The sequence below is a fragment of the Oreochromis niloticus genome, linkage group LG20 (genome assembly GCF_001858045.2).
Source record: "Oreochromis niloticus isolate F11D_XX linkage group LG20, O_niloticus_UMD_NMBU, whole genome shotgun sequence".
In the NCBI taxonomy this organism is placed as follows: domain Eukaryota; kingdom Metazoa; phylum Chordata; class Actinopteri; order Cichliformes; family Cichlidae; genus Oreochromis; species Oreochromis niloticus.
In genome coordinates, this window is record NC_031984.2 from 37,041,342 (window position 1) to 37,063,820 (window position 22,479).

At 39.4% G+C, this 22,479-nt stretch overlaps 1 protein-coding gene across 7 annotated transcripts in view; it reads right to left on the reverse strand.

Moving 5' to 3' along the window:
• The window catches only part of LOC100696153 (paired box protein Pax-7), an 89,668-nt gene that overhangs the window by 22,755 nt on the left and 44,434 nt on the right, over positions 1-22,479 (reverse strand). For 6 of the 7 annotated variants that reach the window (XM_025901907.1, XM_025901908.1, XM_025901910.1 and 3 more), the window contains one exon: positions 7,917-8,184. In XM_025901907.1, coding sequence (XP_025757692.1) covers positions 7,917-8,184 — 268 coding nt within the window. Of the gene's footprint in view, positions 1-6,265; positions 8,185-22,479 lie in introns of those variants that run through there. The other variant, XM_019355880.2, reaches the window with a different exon arrangement.

Below are 22,479 nucleotides of genomic sequence, written 5' to 3' on the forward strand. Positions count from 1 at the left end.
ATCGCCCCAGCCATGATCGCCCCGGTTGTGGCTGGGGCGATCGTGGTATGGATGACATACGTCTTATCATGTCAGAAGTCAGCCAGCAGTGCTGGCTTGATACCAAATCCGGGCCAGACCTGCTTGCTATGTGGGCACTACCAACACACGCAACACCAAAAGAGTGCCAGCAGTGAGTTAGAAAGTCAATAATTAATGTTCATTGTAATAAAAGAACATTCAGTGCAACAGTGTTGTTATGTTAGAAGTTATTAATTGTTACCAGGGCTGGACTGGCCATCGGGCATACCGGGCATTTGCCCGGTGGGCCACTCGTGATTTTTCGTTTTTATGGGCTGATGGGGTTTTATTTCTTTTCTTTTTTTAACGGTATAAATGGTGGTCGATTGGCCAGTTGGTCATGATCGACTCTGGGCTGGACCAATTACAGCCGAGGTCGAACTTTAAAGTTGAGGTGAAAAGGAACGCGATTTGTCCCGTTCCTCTTCAGCTAGAAAGTTGCTAATTCAATCATGAAACTGATCAATGATCAGCTGATCGGCTTTTCTCTCTGTGCCAGAAAGAGGAAACCAGCGGATGTCGCGCTAAACAAAAGCAGCACGTTTAAGCTTGATCAGCTGTCGTTAGAATTTATCTAATATTAATTTCTAGTATCAGCTGATGTTTGCTGGAGCCACAGCTGTAAAAGCTGCTGGTCATGATATCAGTTTGGATATGTGGTGAGAGGGAAACATGAAGATGAAACCAGGAGATGTCCTTACTGAATCATCAGAGCTGAACAGGTGATGGAGAAACAGGTTTACCTTTTAGGTGACATGAATGAGTTGAAGGGAAGTTATGAACTGTTTCTGAGAGACAAATAACACCAGGATCCTTTTCTACGTAGCTGACAGCTGGTAACTGTGCAGGGGTGGGTCTAGCAAAGTTTTGCCAGGGGGCCAGGTAAGGCATTAACAGGGAAAGGGGGGCACAAAGAAATACTTTTCTTTCTTATTCTTATTTAAAATGTCTAGCTTTTAATAAATAATTATCTGAATCTTACAACCAAAGTTTTCATCTGATGTAAAATGTATAGAAATCCATTATTGTATTCAGTAAATATTAAGTCTAGTATATACCCTAGTAACTTATATTATTCTTTCTTTTGGGAAGGTACCATCTGTGCAGTCTGCAATTCTGTTGGTTCCCTATTTTTTTTCTTTTCTTTTTTTGCTGGGAGTTGGCAACCCTATTAGTTAGGTATATATCATTATAAATTAGGTTGTTTTATATTTTTGCTAAGTACTGTTTAGAATACCAGAATATAAGTTTATTATAAAGGCTTTATGGCTTTTCCTATAATACCATGGTGGGCCAGTCACTAGTCAAAATGCCCGGGCTGATTTTTTGTCCCAGTCCAGCCCTGATTGTTACTGGGTGAAGCTCTAAAAATAAGATGGTGTCCTTATTACTTGTCATGAGGACACAATCACTATGACAGAAAAACAGGATATAGAATGTCACCACACTAATTCTTTAACATCTATTGTCACAGTACAGATTATTATATATCCAATCATACAGATTAATAAGAAGACACTACATTTGGCAGACAGACACAAAGAAGTCAACAATTTGGTTTATATACCCAAACACAGAGAGGCAAGCAGTCACTAGAATAAATGTAGTTTTTGGCAAGCTGACATTAATGCTTAGCATATTTTCTCTCAGACTGGTAAATGTTGCCCCTCCCTGGTTCAGCTGGTGATAGTTTCTCTTTTATGATAGATGTTGTGTGACATGTTGTGTGGGGTTGCATATGTGTTTTTTAGTTATAGAGAGAAGATAAGTAAGGCATGTCAGTTAAGTAGCTTGTGGGCATAGAAAGGAAACTGTCACTACTGTGATGATGAATGAGAGAGAAAGAAGAGCACCTTTGGGTGGGCAGGTCTGTCTGACAAAATGCCAGTCACCTAGACAGTATGCGGGGGAGCAAATGCGTGTATTGGTGTGTGTGTGTGTGTGTGTGTGTGTGTGTGTGCATGTGTGTGTGTGTGACTGTGTTTCACAAGGGCTTAGAAGGCCCTGTAAAGGGAGCTGTTTTTTTCCTGTCAGCCAGGTTTATACCTTAAATCCCTGTTAAGCAGTCACACTGAGAGTTGTCTGCCTCTGAGATAAAGCCTGATAACACATAGGAACAAACTGAAACACACGGACAGTCATGTCAGCTTTTTTGACATTATGCACTTTAATCTGTCAGGAGCTTCCTGAAACAGAACAAGAGTAAGTTGATGTGGTGTGAAAAAAGCATATGCCCCCTTCCTGATTCCTTATTTTTGTATATGTTTGTCACAATCTAATGTTTCAAATCATTAAAAAACAGTAAATATTAGCATAGATAACACATGGGAAGGTAACACATGTGGGTAGAGAAATTGAACTTAGCTTTACAAAGATGTGTTATAACAAGGGGGCAATCACTTTTTCACACAGGGTCAGGTATTTTAGTTTTTTCCCCCCTAATAATAAAACCCGTACGTTTAGAAACTGCATTTTGTTTTTGCTTGTGTTATCTTTGACTAACTTTTAAATTTGTTTGATGATCTGAAACATTTAAGCATGACAAACATACAAAAAAGATATCCGGAAGGGGGCAAACACTTTTTCACAGCACTGTAAATGTGGGAAGCAAACTATTAAATCTGTCTGTAAAAAGCAAGAATGGGATGGATGGTCATGTCCATGCCTTAAATGTCATATTAGACATTGACCATACAAAATCTCCTTTTAACTGATAGAAATTCGTAGGGAAATATCTTAAAACAATTTAAATCTTTCAGTTAAAAAATGTAAAACATAAGTAAACTAGTTTTTCAGCCTCACAGGATGTTTCTAATTTTAGAGAAATTGTACAAATGCAAGAAACCAGTACTACATATTATTCATGTCTGTGGGATAAGAGAACTGAGGGAAGAACTAAACTAAAGCAACTGAGAACTAGGTACAATGAGTAATTATTTAAACTGAACTTCAAAATAGCTGGGTAATATATCCAGGACCATGACACAATGCCATAATTGTAGTAGTAGGACACAAGTAGTATTATGGTAAAGATGTAAACCTGATGAGCACCTGGATGAGCACCTCCTTTCCTCAGTGAGAACACTGAAGATGGATTGTGGATGGGCCTTGCAGCATGATAGTGACCCAAAACATTCAGTTCAATTCAGTTGTAATTATATAGCACCAAATCACAACAACAGTTGCCTCAGGGCGCTTTATATTGTAAGGTAGACCCTACAATAATACATACAGAGAAAAAAACAACATTAATATGACCCCCTATGAGTAAGCACTTTGGCAACAGTCGGAAAGAAAAACTCCCTTTTAACAGGAAGAAACCTCCAGCAGAATCAGACTCAGGGAGGAACAGCTAACTGCCGTGACCAGTTGGGGTGAGAGAAGTAAGACAGGTCAAAAGAATGCTGTGAGCCAGATATTAATAACAAATATGATTCAATGCAGAGAGGTCTATTAACACATAGTGAGTGAGAAAGGTGACTAAAGAAGAAATACTCAATGCATCATGCACTGTAAAAAAAATTGTAATATAAAAGTACTGTGTATTTTACAGTTTTGTACTGTTTTTCTAGAATATCATTAAATTTACATAAATAGACTGTGATTTCACATTGCAAATGTAAAATGACATAAAATCACTGTAAATGTAATAAAACAATTTTTTTTAAAAAAATATATTTGTCTGTACATATGCATATTTAGATTGTTAAAATATATTCACAAATATATCATAATTTCATAAATATTTGTCAGTTATTTGAAAGATTGAACTGTTAAATTCAAATGTAATACTATGGAAAAATATATAAAATGGTTCTTATAAACCTTTTTTACATCAAATATTTAGGGCGATCGTGGCTCAAGAGTTGGCAGTTCGTCTTGTAATCAGAAGGTTGCCGGTTCGAGCCCCAGCTCGGCCAGTCTCGGTCGTTGTGTCCTTGGGCAAGACACTTCATCTACCACCCACTGGTGAGGGGCCGATGGTGTGATATGGCAGCCTCGCCTCTGTCAGTCTGCCCCAGAGCAGCTGTGGCTACAACTGTAGCTTGCCTCCACCAGTGTGAATGAATGAATAGTGGAATTGTAAAGCACTTTGAGGGTCTCGAAAAGCGCTATATAAATGCAATCCATCATTATTATTATTATTTAAACCAACTGTTAACTGTATATTTCTGTACATTTAAGTATTATTATTCATATTGCCGCATTCATTGACCTTGTTTATAGGTAATTTCATTGTTTAATCACATTAAAATGTTCCTAACTTAATGTTTAAAAGCACCTGAAAAAGGCAAAATCCCATGTAAAATTAGGGCAACAAACTGTATTTTCATTACTGAAAATAACCGTATTTTTATGAGAAAGTTATTTTCTGGTATTTTCTGGTATTATTTTGGCGCCCCAGCTGCCGGAATATTACTGTTTTTTTAGGATTTTTTTTTTTTTAACAGTGTGGGAATCCCCCAGTAGCCTATTGCACACCTATTGCAGCATAACTAAGGGAGGATTCAGGGTCACCTGATCCAGCCCTAACTATATGCTTGAGCAAAAAAGTTTTAAGTGTAATCTTAAAAGTAGAGATCGTGTCTGTCTCCTGAATCCAAACTGGAAGCTGGTTCCACGGGGGGGAGGGGCCTGAAAATTGAAGGCTCTGCCTCCCATTCTACTTTTAAATACTCTAGGAAACACTGATAAATGTTCAGCTTCTATGCCATATGTTAAAACAAGATCTAGAGTGTGATTAAAGTGGTGGATGGGTTCTTTTATATTTTGGCAGAAGTCAATTGAGTGTAGTAACAGATTAAATCTCATGTTGAAGCTATCATTTTTAGCATCTTCATGGATGTTAAATCACCCACAATAATTATTTTATCTGAGCAGAGCACTAAATCAGATAAAAAGCCTGAGAAATCAGACAGAAATTCTGTGTAAGCCCCAGGTGGACGATAGATGAGAACGAATAAGACTGGTTTCTGAGTTTTGCAGCTGGGGTGGACAAGGCTAAGCATCAGGCTTTCAAATGAATTAAAAGGCTGTCTGGGTATTTGGTTAATAAATAGGCTGGTGTGAAAAATTGCTGCCAGTGTCAGTCATTATGCAAATGTGCTGTTTATAAGGTTGGGGAAACTTGCAGCCAGCTGAGACTGCAGAAGTCACCTGAATGAGTGACGAAATGTTTCTTCCACTTAAAACCTTACATCCAGATGATCAAAATCAACTTTTGGGGATCTTCTTACCTGGATGATTGAGCATGCATCAAGACAGTGTTAGGGACCATTTCAGTTACTACTAACATCCCAGACAGCAGCTAACGTTAAAGTTCAAGTCACTTGGTTTCATGCTATTCATTGCAAGAGAATTTCAGAACACCAGTCATACCCCAAAGTGGTTAAAAAGAGTACTACACTGATGTTGAGGAAGACATGCTCTACCGCTTTAACCTACATGTATGTTGGAACAAAGCGAGAGAGAGAGAGAGAGAGAGAGAGAGAAAGAGAGAGATGAAAAAACACAATCCTGCAACAAGGGCTCGTCAATGGAACACAGACAGCACCTGCTTAAACAACAAGTCAGATGTGACCTGAAATATTCCTCGTGTTTTTCAGTTATGGTGGCTCTGGATGTGACTTTTCTCATAATTTCTTGCACAACAGACATTCACACGACATCACAAACACAGGAAAAGCTGGCATTAATAATTAAGGCATTCCTTCCAGTAAAGATTTAAACCTTTACATAGTCTTATGTCGAAAATAACGTATGAGAACAGCATACCAATTTCACAACCAAACAAATGACTCCTGTATACCTCAGAAACCATTGAATCAGACCCTTATGTTCCTAATGCTGATTACAGCTGTAAGATCCTTTGTGATACTGTCCATACAAATTCTGGCACATCGACTAAAATTCCTGAGTTTTGTGATCATTTGATTCCATCAAATGACTTTACAAGGCCTACAACACCCTTGAAATCTGCAAAATTGGTGTTATTCCTTAAGAGCTAAATGTAACAATGTGTTGTCCCTGGAGCAAATACTGCGTGTAAACACATGGCCTGGAGATGCTTTGACTGGACAGCAAAAGATTTCTTCTGTCACTCGATTACATAGCGCAGATGAAAAGGTCGCTGATGTGTGGTGGCTATGTTAAAAATTCATGACTACATCTGATTTTCCCCAAAACTTGGAAAAGTCCCCAACCTTTTTTGTGCCACGGACCTGTTTATGTCCGACAATATTTTCACGGACCGGCCTTTAAGGTGTGGAGGATAAATACAACAAAATCAAACCAGTACTGGTACCCAAAAAATAGAATATTTATTCATAACACAAGGGAAAAGACCCAGAGAAACTGAGTTACCGATAAAAACGCTAAAAAAAATTACAATAAAAACCTTGAAAACCATAAATTTCACACCCGAGCCTCAACTCTCGCAGCCCGGTACCAAACGACTTACGGACCGGTACCGGCCCGGGTGTTGGGGACCGCTGCTCTAATGTGTATATAAATGTCATGTCAGTTGTTCTTTGGGGAGTCCCTGAGGAGTATAAAAGGTAAATTCCCACAGGACTTAACACAAGACATATCATTACATCCATTCATAGGACCCACTCTAGAAAACCAACACAAATAATGAGTGGATAAGTTGCATCTGTTACAGCCATTAATGATTTACAGATTTTGCGAGAGTTTTCACTGAAAACTCTAGGGAAAACAAATACATGCACCTAGGCCTATGTCATGACAAAATTGAATGGAACTTCTTCTGTGTTCCATATTTATTCCTAACGAGTTAGGGGTTGCTGCAGCTGATGGGTTATTTACAAAAGGACTCTCTAATTTAGAAACATTGGCTAATGAACTTGAAGAGAACGTTGGCACAGAGACTTATGTCTGAGTGACTGACTGACAATATTTTTCAAATGGAAACAAAACACTTTGTTGGTCTCTCTGATCACAAGAGCCATTCTAAGCTTTGGCTCTCCTAACATAGAGTGGATGCTGTGTGTAATCCCCTTTATTAGAGGCCTGTTTGTTAGAATAACTGATAAATTTGTCATTCATCTAGTGGCTTCTTTAGCTGAAAAACAGCCTCCCCCTGAATTAACAACCTGATATAAATCGTATACCTAACTGGAAACCTCCCTATCATGATTTTATAAATACACATTCCTTAAACAGTGAATAAAGTGAAGATATATCAATTTTTAAAAGTTTTTAGTTTTTAACTTTTAGAATGCCTACAAAACAGCTAAGGCTGTTTCATTTTCAAATTCATAGTGTGTTTACTTAAAATCCAGATCTCTAAGCACTGATGTTTTAGGAAGTTTTTATCATTATTATTGATATTTGTTATTGAGTTTTATTGATACCCATTAAAAAACACTTGGTATGTGACAGCAATTTTCTTGTACAAAGGGTGCATGTGTGAAAATGAGAAAGAACAGGTCTAAAAGTGCCAGCAAGCTGTATTCTGGCATTATTAATATCAGCAGGTGCCTATATGACTGAGAAGAATACTCAGTAATAAGTAAGCTTTTATCAATACAAGTATAAAGGAGCTGTTTATTCTTTAATGCTGGTATGAAAACTTTTCAATGTGTACTGATCCCTTTGTAAAGGTTTTGTTCAATGAATGTCAGAATGAATGAGTTTATTAAATGTTTGTTCAACAGTCATTTTGTTTTTGCATGGCATACAGTGGCAGTGAAGGACAACTAATAATTGTAGTTTACCAGCATAATTTGTGAAAAGAAGACCACTAAGCTCAAAGGAAAAAGCATGAGGAACTCTACCCAGGAAAAGTATTTAATAGTTATTCTTGTTAGTTAATCTGAAGTAGTAGGACTCACTTTGGCCATACTGACTGTACTGATAGCCGGCAGCAGCCACAGATGGGTCCATGCTGTAGCTAGTGGTGCTGTATGTGGGGGGACAGTAAGACTGGGAAGAGGGAAGGCTGTCCACCGTCTTAATGGAGGCCTCAGCTGAACGCTGGCTGCAGCTGGCTGAAATACTGTTGGATGATGTAGAGTCCAGAGTGCTGTGGAGAGGTGAGATTGGGAAGTCGTGCTGTGTTTGAGAGGACACACCACTGGAGTTACTCAGGATGCTCATAACCTGCAAATAAAGAGAAGATGCATCAGAATTTACCACAGGCAACAGAGCAAAATATCTTGAGGACCACTAGTTTATGCATAAGAATAATTCTTAATCATCTTGATGAATACCTAAGCTTTAATTTGTTGCCACCAAAAGGTTATTGGTTCTCACAAGATATGCTGTCACATGATTTGTCAAAGTTCTTTCTCTCTGCAGGTCACAGAAAAAGGCACAAAATACACTATATAAAGTTGCATGTTTAGTGTGTTTTTATTATTAGCTTATACACTTAAAGGACCTGTGAGCTCACACCATGGTGAGGCCTCTTTTATCTCATCCATTCACAATTCACAAAAACAGCTATTCCTCTTAGACCATTTGTCAGAATTTAATTGAACTTACAATCAATTATCACATAATAATCTTCATCCAAAATATCCTCAAGGTCAAGGGCATTTTTCCATTTTCACAGCATGACGTCCATCCACAATAAAAGCAAAGTCTTGTCCCTGATGTGCTGAACAATATTAAGCAGCATCACATCTTTGCTTTTTGCAAATGATAGTAGTTTCTCTCAGTATCTGCACAGGGAAGAAGACCCTGGAGAAGACCCTTTGACCTTCCCATATTTCTCATAAGTTGCAGACATGTTTCAGAGTATAGATAGAAAGTATCTGAATAGGATGACACAGACATACAGTGGTTAGCACTGTCACCTTACCACAAGTAGGCTCTGAGATTGACTCAACCAGCTAGTCGGAATCGTTCTTTGCATATTCTCCCCATGTCTTTGTGGTTTCTCTCTGTTTTTTCTCCCACAGTCCAAAGACATGCATGTTAGGTTCATTGGTGAAATTGGCTCTGAGTGTAAATAGTGTCTTGTTTCTATATGTTAGACCTGTCCATGGTATACTATGGATGGACATTTAAATCATAATCAATCAACATAACCGCTATTGTGACCATCCTACTAAATAGGTTTACTGAACCAGTATAAACAAACTAAACCACTGGAATTCCAGATATGTGTCTAAAAAAATATAAACATAGTGTAAGGAGGAGATATTGGAACCTGTAATCTACATGCTACTACTGAATTTACCAATGCACACCAACAAATAAACATTATGTACAATGTAGACAGGACACATACATACAGTACAAGATTCACCTGGAAATGCTAACAATGTGATTCATTTTTTTCTACTTCTAAGAAGCAACATTCACTCAAGCATGAAATGGTTTACCTTCTTTAATGTGAATCTCGTAAGCTTTTCTAATAAGGCAATTTCATATCAGAAGAATCATCCTTCACTTTAGCTTGGACAATTTTGGCTCGGTTAGCTCCTGCAGCTACACTGATAGTTAATAAAATAAAAGTTGAAAAAACTTAACATATTAAACATACCCACAAAGGTAGGTTCTCACTTCTGCACTTCTTTTGCACTTCAGACCCAGTGACACACTCAGACAAAAATTGATTTATCCCAGGTGCAAAACTCCCAAACATAAGCTAAACAACATAGTGTATGCTGTACAGTGCAGTGAGAAGTGCACAGACCTCTACATTGGAGAAACCAAACAGCCACTTCATGATGATACAATATAGAAGAGCCACCTCAACAGGTCAAGACTCAGCTGTAAATCTGAATCTAAAGGATAAGCATCACTCTTTCAAGGATGCCAATGTTTACAGGTTGGACAGAAAAGACGGATGGTTTGAAAGAGGAGTTAAAGAGGCCATCTATGTCCACTGTGAATGCTGATCTTTGAACAGAGGGGGTGGCTTACGACACCAAATGTCCTCTACCTGCAATGCAGTTTTGTGATCCCTTCCCAGGTGCATCAGGTGATCTCAATAGATCACATGATAGGCTGAGGCAATGTCTCACAATGGTTTCACCCAAAACCTATCCTGATAACGACCCATGTGTTTTACACACCTTGGCTCATGCGATGAGGCACATGATCGATATTGGGTCAACAACCTCTTAAGAGGAAACTCCCACTAGGGAATTTGGCTTCTTCAGTCCTAGAACCATTTGAACTGAAGAACCTTCTCGGATGAGAGGTGAAATGTCTTAAAGAAGTTTAAAGAAGTCCAGTGACTTTCTTCTCAAGATCCTTATTATTACCCAGAAAGCATTTAGTATCACATTATCACAAAATGTCCCGAAATGAATGAGCACTGTGTATATGTAGAACTGAACAACATTTTGTTTATTCAGATCGTATTTGATATTTTAATTCAAAACACACAACAGCAGCTCAACATACATATGTTAAGAGTCTTTATAAAGACACAATGTAAGATGTAGAAGTAAATGGCCACTCTGCCATACTTAGACTGTTTGCACTGGAAGCTGCTTGAAAGCCTTAAGTTGCTCCTCAATTATCATTTATTCATACTGTGCCTTGATACTACACATGTGAGGAAAAAGCACACACACAAAAATAGGATAATCCAAAAAGTGGTATTAGTTTCTTTCAGCTAAATGTCGAAATGGATCAACTCATGAAGAAGAGTTGTGAAAAGATAAGCGTGAATAGGTTGGAATAATGGGAACTGAACATTAGAAATTGCCGATCATAATGACACCAAAAATTAATACCACATCATCAAGTAGACTGAAGGAAAAAATAAGGCTGATGTCCCGACAAAGATAAAAATCTGAATCTCGTGATTCCCAAAGAATGAAAGGTGGACCCAAGCATCCCCTCTGACTTTGAGAGACAAGCCACTGACTTTGCAGACAAAGCCCAGGAGAAGCTATGGCAGAAAAAATGGCAGAAAGGTTTGTAATGCTATATAATAAGTAGTGGTGAACTAAAATAGTCCTAGAAGATTGGCAGAGAAGAGCTTTAGTCAAGATTCTTAACAAAGGCAAACATCTGAATGGATCAAATGTGGAGCATCACTCTGCTCTCAGTGCACAGATCACAGATTGAGCTGCTGTGTCAAAACTGAAAATAGCCACATAGACTTCCCATTACTTTTTCTCTGGCCTATGTCATGCAAGAAGCTGGGGAACACATTGGAGCCAGTAGCCACTGGACTGATGATGATTGCCCAGCAATCTGGACTTCCTCAAAGAGGATGAGATGACGCTGCAAGATGCAAGGACTGAGCTTGACCTTGAAGCCCCCTGAAAGTGGCCACTGGAGTGCTGAAGTTAAGGATCATGAACAAAAATGACCAAGTAATGAGCAGACCTACAAAATAAACTGGAGAAAGAGCTGGAGAGTTTCACCTACCTAGATGAAAAACATGTCAACTTTCACATCAGGAAGGTGAGAGATGGAGGATGAAGTCCTCACCATCCATCCCCTTAAAAATCAAGATTCACCTGCTTATTTCCATCATGATCCCTATGGCTATTCCAGAGTAACCTGGAAGAGGTCAGCAACTATTAACAAAAACTTGGCTTTTTTCAGCAAAGGTCCTTGACCAAATTATTAAGCTCCAATCTGACAATCACATCACTTAAAAAGTGACTCAGCAATACTCTGAATAATCAGAATAATCTGACTAGTCAGCCATGTCCTTTAAATGGAAAACCATTGGATAGGTTTTTTATGGCCTTTAAAAATTGATCTTCATCACATTTCATATATCAGGTATATGGTACCATGAATACATGGCACCATATACCTCAATTTCAATACCATGAAATTGAGGGCATTTGATTGAACGCCCACAATCAAAGACTGATAATATCAGTGCAGCAAATATTTACCATTCTTTTTGCTCGTTGGTAGATTCATCTTGTCAGCTGACAAAAAACAAGAAACGTCAGTGCAGCCGCTGAAGTGGGCCCTGCCACGGACCCTATCCTTGGTTCAGGGAACGGGGGTGGCTACCAGGGTCAGCAGGGGAGCTACTTTGCCTTCCACCCCCAATCCTTCCCTCCCCATCCCCAAATGCCTCCCTCTTCCTGCTCCATCACTTCACCACACATGCAGGCCTTTGAGGTACAGGTGTGTCATTGAAGTGCAGGAGAGGCATTCCTTTCCCATTGGGGTGGGCACACTAAACATCGTCCAGAGGACAGTCTGTTTATTCAGCCTCACCTCTGGTGCTGATGCCCACATCTAAATACGCTAATACTGCCGCTTTCTGGCAGAGAGTATCATGCCCCTTCCATCTTGATGCATTCTCAATCATCCAGGAAAGTAAATCTCCAAAAGTTGAATCTGTTCATCTGGACGTAGCGTGGAGACTGAAGAAGTCACTTGGATGAGTGATGAAACGTTTCTCCCACAAAACGCTACGTCCAGATGAACAGATTCAACTTTTGGAGATGCCCCTTCCATGTTTTAAATGCACTTTAGAACAGAAAGCTGCAACACCACATATGAATGGCCGGATTCACAAGATCCCAATTCGATTCGATCCATGATTTGATTCGAACCACGATTCGATTTGAATCAGGGAAATTTTGCCTCTGACAGTCAGAAATATTATAATTCTGATCATTTATCAGTACATATCCATATTTTTATATCATAAAAAGAAAGCTGACACTTTATCAAAGGTGTAAGCATCACAGCAGATGCCTTTGTGTCAAAGTAACTGAGCACAAAACACATAAAAACATGAGGGAGATTTTCCTGGCCTGGGTTTTTATGGCAGATAACCCCCTTAAAAATATTCTGCAGTAGCACAAAAACTGAAGAAAACCGTGAATTAACATATAAACATTAACTGATGCTGCTGAAGTGAAGCAGAGCAAAGTTACCGAGGTTTAATTAGACACACAGCTAAGCATTTTGCAATTTTGCATAATTTTAAAAAGGTTAAATTTCTTCAGTATTGAAAAGTACAAATGAGAGTTTCTTGTTCGAAGTCAGTTAAATTAAAAAAGAAAAAACAGCGGCCGGCAGCGCTATACATAACGGTAGACTGGTGGGTAATAAAGCAAGGAATAATGCAGAAAACAGAGATTTTTAGATGGGAAACTGTTCTTCAAGTACACTGAGAGAGAGCGAGAGAGAGAGAGCTGTGCATGAAGTGTCATTTTATCGTGGTGGAAGCAAAACAGCAAAAGTAAGAGGGAATTCATGACGAGGTTTATGGGAAGCGAAATGTGAAGAGTAGTTTGGACTTCTTTTGGTGCTGGTTCAGTCAAATTTGATTGGAGAGTGACGAAACCTACAGCATTAGAATCAAGTGCAAAAAAAGACGTTAACACAAAGCACAGAGCTGACACATCAGAATCTGCAAGCTGTCGGCTTTCAGCCCCGATGGCGTGTTCATGTATGTGCCGTCCGGTGAGAAAGCCGACATCTCACTGATTCTGATGGGTCTGGTCTGTGCTTTGTGTTTACGTCTTTTTGCGGAATCTGTTTACCTGCTCTCATTTACTGTTTTAGCTGTTTGGTGGTTGTCGAAATTTTGTGAGGTTTAACCTGAGATTCTGGCATTTCGGGCAAAATAAATGTATATTTAAAAATTGATTCAGGATTTTAATGAATCGATATTGCGCTATTCAAGCTAGAATCGATTTTAATCAGAAAATCAATAATCAAAACCCACCCCTAGTCTGCTTGTCTCCACCCCGGAACAAAGGGAAACATCGCCTGGGTCTTGGGGCAGATTGCCCCTCTGGGGTTGATGGTGCCTGGACCTGGGGGCATAAAGTATGTTTGGGGAGTGTGAGTGTGTGTACAGTGGCCATTTCTGTCTTTTCTCCATGTTGGACGAGTGCTGAGTATTTGTATATGTGTGCATGAGGATGGGAATGCATGTTTGTGTCTGTGTTTGAGGGGGCCTGAGATGTCGCCCCCCCCCCACACACACACACACACACACACACACACCAGCACACACCATAGCTGCTGGGTGACCCTCCTCAGCTCTTCTCTAAAGGGTGGTAGTGCGGCTGCCCCTGCAGTTCTCATCCGTGGGCTCTCGTGCTCTGCGAGGCCTTCAGACATCTGGTGTCTGGATCTCCTACATGCCTGCTTCACCCGTGTCCATGGGTATTCACAGACACACACTATTTTCCTTGACTGCTGCCTCTAAGCATATCGTGCATTGTCGGTCTTGTGTGCCACTCAGCATTCAATATTTATTATTCACTGTTATTTATAGGTTGTTGCTGTGGTTTCCCTACTGTGTTTTTTATTTGTTTGTTTTCTTATTTCCAGCAGATGATGATGATGATGTATTTTCTCTCTGGCTCTCTTCCCCTCTGTTTTTCTTTCTCTCTCCTTTTCTTGAACTTCCCTCGTCTGCGTCTTTTTCTTTCCTATCCCCTGGTCCTGTCTGTTCCAATTGTAATAACTTAAAAGTTTTAAAAAAAAATACGTTTTTAAATAAATCAACAAATCAATCAATTAATAATAAAGATCAATTAAGTGGACCAGTAGGGCAAAGCCATAATGATCCACTTGGGAAAATAAAATCTGTTGGGGATTTTTATTGGGCTTTAGAATAATTCTGATTGCTACTGCCAGATGGGACAGGCAAAAAAAAAGAAAAGAAAAAGAAAAGAAATGTCGGTGCAGAAACTATATTGGAATGAGATTATTCATTATATTGTTTCTCCACTGAAGAACACTGAGAATTTTGTGTCATGGTAATTGTTCTAGCCAAAGAACAACTATTTTATGCTACATTTACAATCATTCATGCTTTACTATAATGCACCACTTACTGTCAGGTTGAATGTTTGTCATGAGCAAATATAGCAATTGGGATTAAGGCTAGTGTTGCTTGTGTTGACAATATCTAACACAGTCTTCCTTTGAATCTTAGTCAGGAAATATTTGCAAAGCATTTCAAGCATATCAGTATCCATTCAAATATCTGATGCAATCAGATGCAGGTAATTATGCCATCATGTATGCCATTTTACTACTCAATATTTTTTTTTAGGCCAAGCATCTTCAGTGATAAAAACAAATCAAATTAAATTTCATGAAGAAATCATTGCTTGTCTATTGTAAGACAAATTCTAAGAAAAAAATGCACTGTAATCTATTTAAACTGACAGACAAATATCTTATTTTGTGACAAATAAGTGCCACTATTCTGTTACCGTTATGTCAACAATAAAGATACACTCAGCAGTAAATTTCCTTGAGTGAGTCACAATATCAAATAACTGCTGTGAAAAATACTGCAACTACCCTGACTCATTGGAGACAAGTGCACTCTTTGGTCATTATACAAGAACTTGTAAAAACACAAGCATTTAAACAGAAAAGCAGATGTTATTTCCAGGTTATAGCTAATATTATCTGTGGCCAATCAACACCCACATTTCATCCAAACCACAAGAACTAGAGAGGCTTAACACTTCTCTACCCACTCAGTCAGTCAGACAGAACCCTGGGATATGTTTAGTTTTTACTGAGGGAGGAGGAGAGGGTAACACTCTAAGTGACAAATAAAGAAAAATATATCCTACAAACATTCCATCAGTGGGTATGATTTAAATTCCTCTGCTTTTCTGGCAGCTTTCTTGAGTAGGTCTTGCATTTTATTTATTCATTTCTCGATAAAGCTGCTTGGTTTGCGTCTTGCCAAACTAAAGCAGCGTCTGTTTTTCAGAGGATTTCCAATTAACACCCCACACCCCCACCTCGTATCCATTCCTCATTACGGGAATGATGTAAATATATGTGCTCATCCTTTTTGATTTGTTGACATGGTAGCATGCCAGTTGACAGCATGCCCAGTCAAAGGGCTTAGTACTGCAAATTCTAATAGCAGCTGAGCCTAGTATTAGGTACAACTGTCATTGATATTCAGGTGCATAGAACTCTGTCTCCATGTCTTACACACTGTAAACTGGGGCGCTTTTTTGTAAGTAATATTTAATTGAGGATGGAGATGGTTGGTGTGTGTGTGCAGGTTGGGGGGGGGGGCAAGCATATTTTACAGTATTGCTGGGGTGGATGGTGTGCAGGCAAGGCCCCCACACCCCCCATCCCACCTCCTTATCTCAGGCCGACAGTTGTCAGGAATCATGAGCAGAGGTCTGAGTTAGCGCGGCAGGCAGGCCTGGGGATATGGATCAAAGAGACAGAGCTGGAGAACCAAAGAAGCTCTGATCCCCCAACACTGAAACCCACTCTATTCTATCCTTACTCACTCTCTCTCTCTCTCTCTCTCTCTCTCACCCTGACATCAAATGGCAAGCCAGAGAGCTCCACCATTCCAAAGCAGGCTAAATCTTCCTCTCACAACAAATTGGAGAGAAAATGTGAGAGGAGAAATGTGTTGTCATTTACTCATGGTGTGCTGAGGTGTTGGGGTCACTATAGGAAAATAATAGTTTCATCTTTCAAGCCAGGTCACTAAATTTTCTGACCTGACAAAAAGGTATTAGTCAAGCATTTCTGGCTGCCTGACTGAAAAGAAGAAGAAAAAATCATCACCATTTAGAATGCTGTAAAACAAAATGGATTCATTTAATTTGTCCAAAAAACAGAGTGCTGCTTTAAAAAGGTTTCTTTTTTCAGAGAAGTTTGAAACAGCTCTGTTTGTAAAGCTGTGAAATTGTCCCTATTTACATGCAGTGCCATCACAGGGATAGCATTTCACACTGTCATTTTGTCTGTAACTGTTGGAACTGGGAAGTACCCACTCTCAACATGAAAGTCCACCTCTAATTCTTCCCCATTCAATTTAAGAGGAGGAGGTGCAGAAATGGCTTGTGTGAATTACATTGCAAATGCAATATAGCTGTTTCAAATTGATTTACTGGCTGTCAGACATACAGCATATGGTCTTCCTACCATTTTGAAGTGAGATCTTAGGAAATTTTCCCTGCATTGTTATCTCATGTAAATGCTTGGGAACATGATGAAAGGGTCAATGTCAGTAAAGCCATAATGGAAACCCTTCAGCTGGGACTCAGAATAGACCGAGAGGACAATAAACAGAATCCAGCAGCCTTTACTGCAGGCAAATTTCATGTCAGGAATGAATACTGTTTCAGTCAAATGAATTTACTAGAATGGATTTGAATTTAAAATTTGATAAGATGTACTCCACAGTGAACTGTTATGTCATGGCTTTGTTTTACCATAAAACAGGCAATAGTATAAATATACTTGAAAGGACGATACACTTATTTAAAACTCAACATTTAAAACTAAAGATTTAATTTTGTTAATTAAATCTTGAGGCTGCTTAAGATCATTCAGTATTTTTTAAACTGCAAACAGTATATGGGGGCATACCTGCTAATTAGTCTTCGTTATTAAAGACTCCATTCATCTCTAGAATTTATTGTCACTTCGCTGACACTACATATTGCTCATCTCAAGAGTCAGTTACAAACCATTAGTAAGGTGAACCCACCTCATCGAGACAAATAGTCAAAGTATCAGTGCCTTTCCCCCAACCTGGACCTGCGTCACTGTTGGCCAGGTTTTGGTTAAACGGGAGGAGCATGCTTTTTGTCCTTGCCCAGGTTCTACCATAAGGAGAATTGGGACTCTCATCATTGTCACTCTGTATTTTAACAAGGCAGTTCCACGTTTTCACCTCTACACACTGCTTTTCAAATTCACTATATTGCCAAAAGTATTCACTTGTCTTCCTTCAAACCAGTGGCGTGTCTAGAAAATTTTTGTTGGGGGGGCCAGGTAGGGGCACAGATTTGGAGAAGGGTGGCAGATGTAATTGGCAGATAATGTTAAAAAAATTCTACCAACAGTTAACCATCATTCAATAACCCTGTAAACCTAATAACTGAATTTGCTTTTGACTCTTATTAGAACAAGGTTTTAACCACTATGGTGCAGCAATATTTGCATAGTATTTTTACTGACATATAGTGCACGTATGTTTTGGGCAAAAACATTTTTAAATATTAAAATACGAACATTTTTAACATACAATTGGCAAATTAGCCAATGCAAAACTTTATCTGCCTATTAAAAAAAGAAGATAATCTTCTTACAAACTGGTGTTTGATTTTGAAACAGGAAAAAAGTGGGGAAACAAATGAAAAGACTAACATTTGAATAAAACCTGAAAGCAAGTAAATACTTTCTATGCTGCCTTATGGTAAACTTTGGTAATATTGATGTATAAAGAACAACACTGGCTGATGATAAAATACAGTCAGCTGGCATGGTGACACTGCCAGTATTAACCTGCAGGCTGGACTGGAACGAAAAATCAGGCATTTTGACCAGAGACCGGCCCGCCAGGTATTAAAGCCATAAAGCCTTTGAATGAAAACAAACGCTGTTGTGACAGTGATGTACACTGTCGTGTTGGTATATGTATGATTTCTATCAATTTTACGTCAGATAAAAACTTTGTTCGCAAGATTCAGATATTTATTTAATAAAAGCTAAATATTTTAAATGAGAATAAGAAAGAAAAGTATTTCTTTGTGCCCCCCTTTCCCTGTTGGCCCCCTGGCATAACTTTGCTAGATCCGCCCCTGCACAGTTACCAGCTGTCAGCTACATAGAAAAGGATCCTGGTGTTATTTGTCTCTCAGAAACAGTTCATAACTTCAACTCATTCATGTCACCTACAAGGTAAACCTGTTTCTCCATCACCTGTTCAGCTCTGATGATTCAGTAAGGACATCTCCTGGTTTCATCTGCATGTTTCCCTCTCACCACATATCCAAACCGACATCATGACCAGCAGCTTTACAGCTGTGGCTCCAGCAAACATCAGCTGATACTAGAAATTAATATTAAATAAATTCTAACAACAGCTGATCAAGCTTAAACGTGCTGCTGTTGTTTAGCGCGACATCCGCTAGTTTCCTCTTTCTGGTGCAAAGTGGGTGATAAACAAACGAGAGAAAAGCCGATCAGCTGATCATTGATCAGTTTCATGATTGAAGTAGCAACAGGAGAGGGAGGGGGAGAGAATGAGAGAAGAAGAGGCAGCTGTGCAGCAAAGACACAGAATAACTCCAGCTTTGTGTCTTTTTTCCATTCTAGCTGAAGTCCGGGACAAACTGCGTCTCTTCTCAGCTCAATACGAAACCTGTAATATTTTCTCTGAATGAGGGACCATTCCATTTTTTAAGGAGCGGTTGGAAACTCTACTAACTAAACTTATGAATAAAATAAAGTTCACTATCAGTAACATCACAGCACCCACCCAGCTGTATAGAAACTATGTCATGCTAGCTAGCACGCAGTATGAGTTATTGTAACTGACTGTAAAAAGTCAGCATAACAAAAATAAACTCCACCTAAACTTGGTTTATATCTGACCCAGATAGACTGCAGGTCATAACTTCTTACCTGAAGTTCAGTTCACCTGACACTGGGACCGGCGGCCGCCTCGGGTCTCTCCTCCTGCCTCCCCTTCACGCATCCACCTGCTAGCCGCTGTGGAAGCTCCGCCATGCTCGATGGCCAGTCCAGCTAAACTGTTAATCTTTCGCCGAAAAACTTTTTTCTGCGGTGCCTCTTTCTTGCTTGGCTCTCCTACCTTTGCTAACACGATGCTCATAGCTCAGAAGCCGATGCTGCATTCACTTACACTCGGATATCTGAGCTTCACTGTGAAAACATAATCGTACATTTGATTTTTCATTGGATTTTATTGTTTTGGCTTCGGGGTGGCACCTGGGGTGGCCAGTCTGGTTGGGGGGGTGGCCTGTGCCCCCCCAGGCCACCCCGCTGGACACGCCACAGCTTCAAACACATTTAAACTTAAGTGATATCCCATTCTTAATCCATAAGTTTAGTATGATGTCAGCCTATCCTTTGTAATCATAACAGCTTCAACTATTCTGAGAAGGCTTTGCACAAGGTTTAGAAGTGTGTTTATGGGAATTTTTGACCATTCTTCGAGAAGTGCATTTGTGTGGTCAGCAGTGTTGGGGAGTAACGGAATACATGTACCGCCGTTACGTATTTAGAATACAAAATATGAGTAACTGTATTCCGTTACAGTTACCGTTTAAAAAGGTGGTATTCAGAATACAGTTACTTTGTTGAAATAAATGGATTACACGGCGGTACTTTCCTGTTTCATATTGTCGCGGGTCAGGACTGTTTGGGTTTGTTTGACAGCTACGTTCTGTTGTTCCAGGCGGCAGCGTTACGGTTGCCATGGTTACAGGGTGACGCTCTCTCTCTCTCTCTGCGTGTTTCCTGGGTGAGAGAGGGTTTTTTTGTTGTTGTTGTTGTTGTTGTTGTGCTAAGCTAAAAGGCAGAATGCTACAGGCATAACTCTAAAGAATGTAGCATCATGGGCAGTGTAGTCCGTGCTGCAGGGAGAATGGACTACCATACCCGTTATGTGTCTGTGAGCGAGGGAGGGAGAAAAAGGAAAAGTAGAGTTGTCACTGAGCAAAAACGGGAGCTGGAAGCATGTAAATATAATAATAACCACTGCAGCCAAAAAGAGTGCCTGACGAGCCCAGTTATAAGTAAGCTATTAAGACTCAACTGTACACTGTGTTCGTGTTTTCCTCCGGAAAAAATAAGTTCCGTTGGAGCAGCCTTTCAACGTCTCTCTCTGTCTCTCGCTAGCAAAGTTGACCCAGACAACAAAGTAAAGCTAGTTTTCAGCTACGAGCCCGACACGGAACCCACCGTATTAGTCAGAGGTCCCTTTACTACGTTTCGGAGCCGCGGACCTTCAGTAACAGTAATAAATCACAGCAATAGTACATTCACATAGTTGTAAACAGCATGATAATATATTAAGTAATCCAAAGTATTCAGAATATGTTACCCTCATTGAGTAACGTAACGGAATACGTTACAGAATACATTTTGGGGCATGTATTTGGTATTCTGTAATGGAATACATTTTAAAAGTAACCTTCCCAACACTGGTGGTCAGACACTGAAGGCCTGGCTTCCTTTTCTGTCAGGTTGAGGTCAGGAGTCTGTGTAGACCAGTCAAATTCTTCCACATCAAACTTACTCAACCATGTCTTTACAGACCTTGCTTTGTGCACTGGTGCTCAATCATATTGGAACAGGAATGGGCTATCCCCAGATGGAATTATCTTACTAATACTGTTGCTTGCTATTTGTTACAGACCATACAAGAAGTTTGGGCTTCAGTTTTGATGACTAAAATTCTATTGTTTTAATAGTTCATTACTTTATTTTATTTATATTTATTATTTTATTAGTGCATTAATCAGTTGATATGTGTGTCTGTGTATTGTATCCCATACAGTTTATCAATGTAGCTTACTAATCAAGCAAAGTAGTAACCTGATAACTGATAACTCCACCCACTTGTCCATTTAATCTAACTTCTGGCTAAAAAAGAACAATATGGGCAAAAATATTGCTGTTTCAAAATGTTAAGTCCAACACCACTGTCTGTGGTTTTGTTCCATCAGTATTTATACAGATTTTTATGTGTTGCTTGTACATTAGTCCCTCGTTTATCGCGGGAGTTATGTTCAAAAAATAACCCAAATAGAGGGAATAGAGCAGCTGCGAGCTAATTCAACATTAATGAATCAATGGTACGGAAGTAAAGGAAGCAAGAAGACTGAGTTGAATAAAGTTTGACTTATCTAATTGTTTTGTTTTGCTTAATGTGCCTTATAATTGAAAAATAGGGTAACTTCTACCTTCTTTTAGCATGTCCAGAAGTCCAACTTTTTGTGCGATGGTTAGCATCTTCCTCTGCCTTTTGGGTGCTGCCGCAGGTGCCTTTGATGGTGCAAAATGTTTCGTCAACGTTGTTGTGTTTGTTGGGGACAAAACTTACAACTATACAGTACAGCACTTCAGAGTCACACTGCTAGCGATAGAAGATTTCTGTATATATGACAAGCTGAACACATTCTGTACTGTACAGGAGACACGGCACAAGATGATTGACAATGGTCTACAGCCAATCAGGACACAGAACACAATGCGCTGTAAAAAACAAAACAAAAAGAAAAACCAAAAAAACCATGGAAAATTGCACAAAAAAAGATCCGCAAAACAGCAAGGCCACAAAAGTTGAACCGCATTATAGTGAGGGACCACTGTACACACTCTGACAAACTTCCTTTAGTCTCCTTTCTTATCCCTATCCCTCCACAAAAACCTTTTGACCGATTCTGAGATCAATATTGCTGCTTCCCTCTTGGCTCCTTCCTTGTACCTTCCTTTTTTATTATTCATGCCATTAACATTTCATAGTTACGATTGAAAGACTGCATGAACAAAATCAGAACAGGAACTAACCAAATCAACACACAAACAAGCTTAACTAAAACACAACGTAGTAAAGAACATAAAAAGGTCCCTTAGGCTTAATCAGCTTTTCTATTATTCGGGTATACGCACAAACAAGCTTAACAAAAGTTACTTAAATACAAAAGTTACTTGGGGCCGGCTGTAGCACAG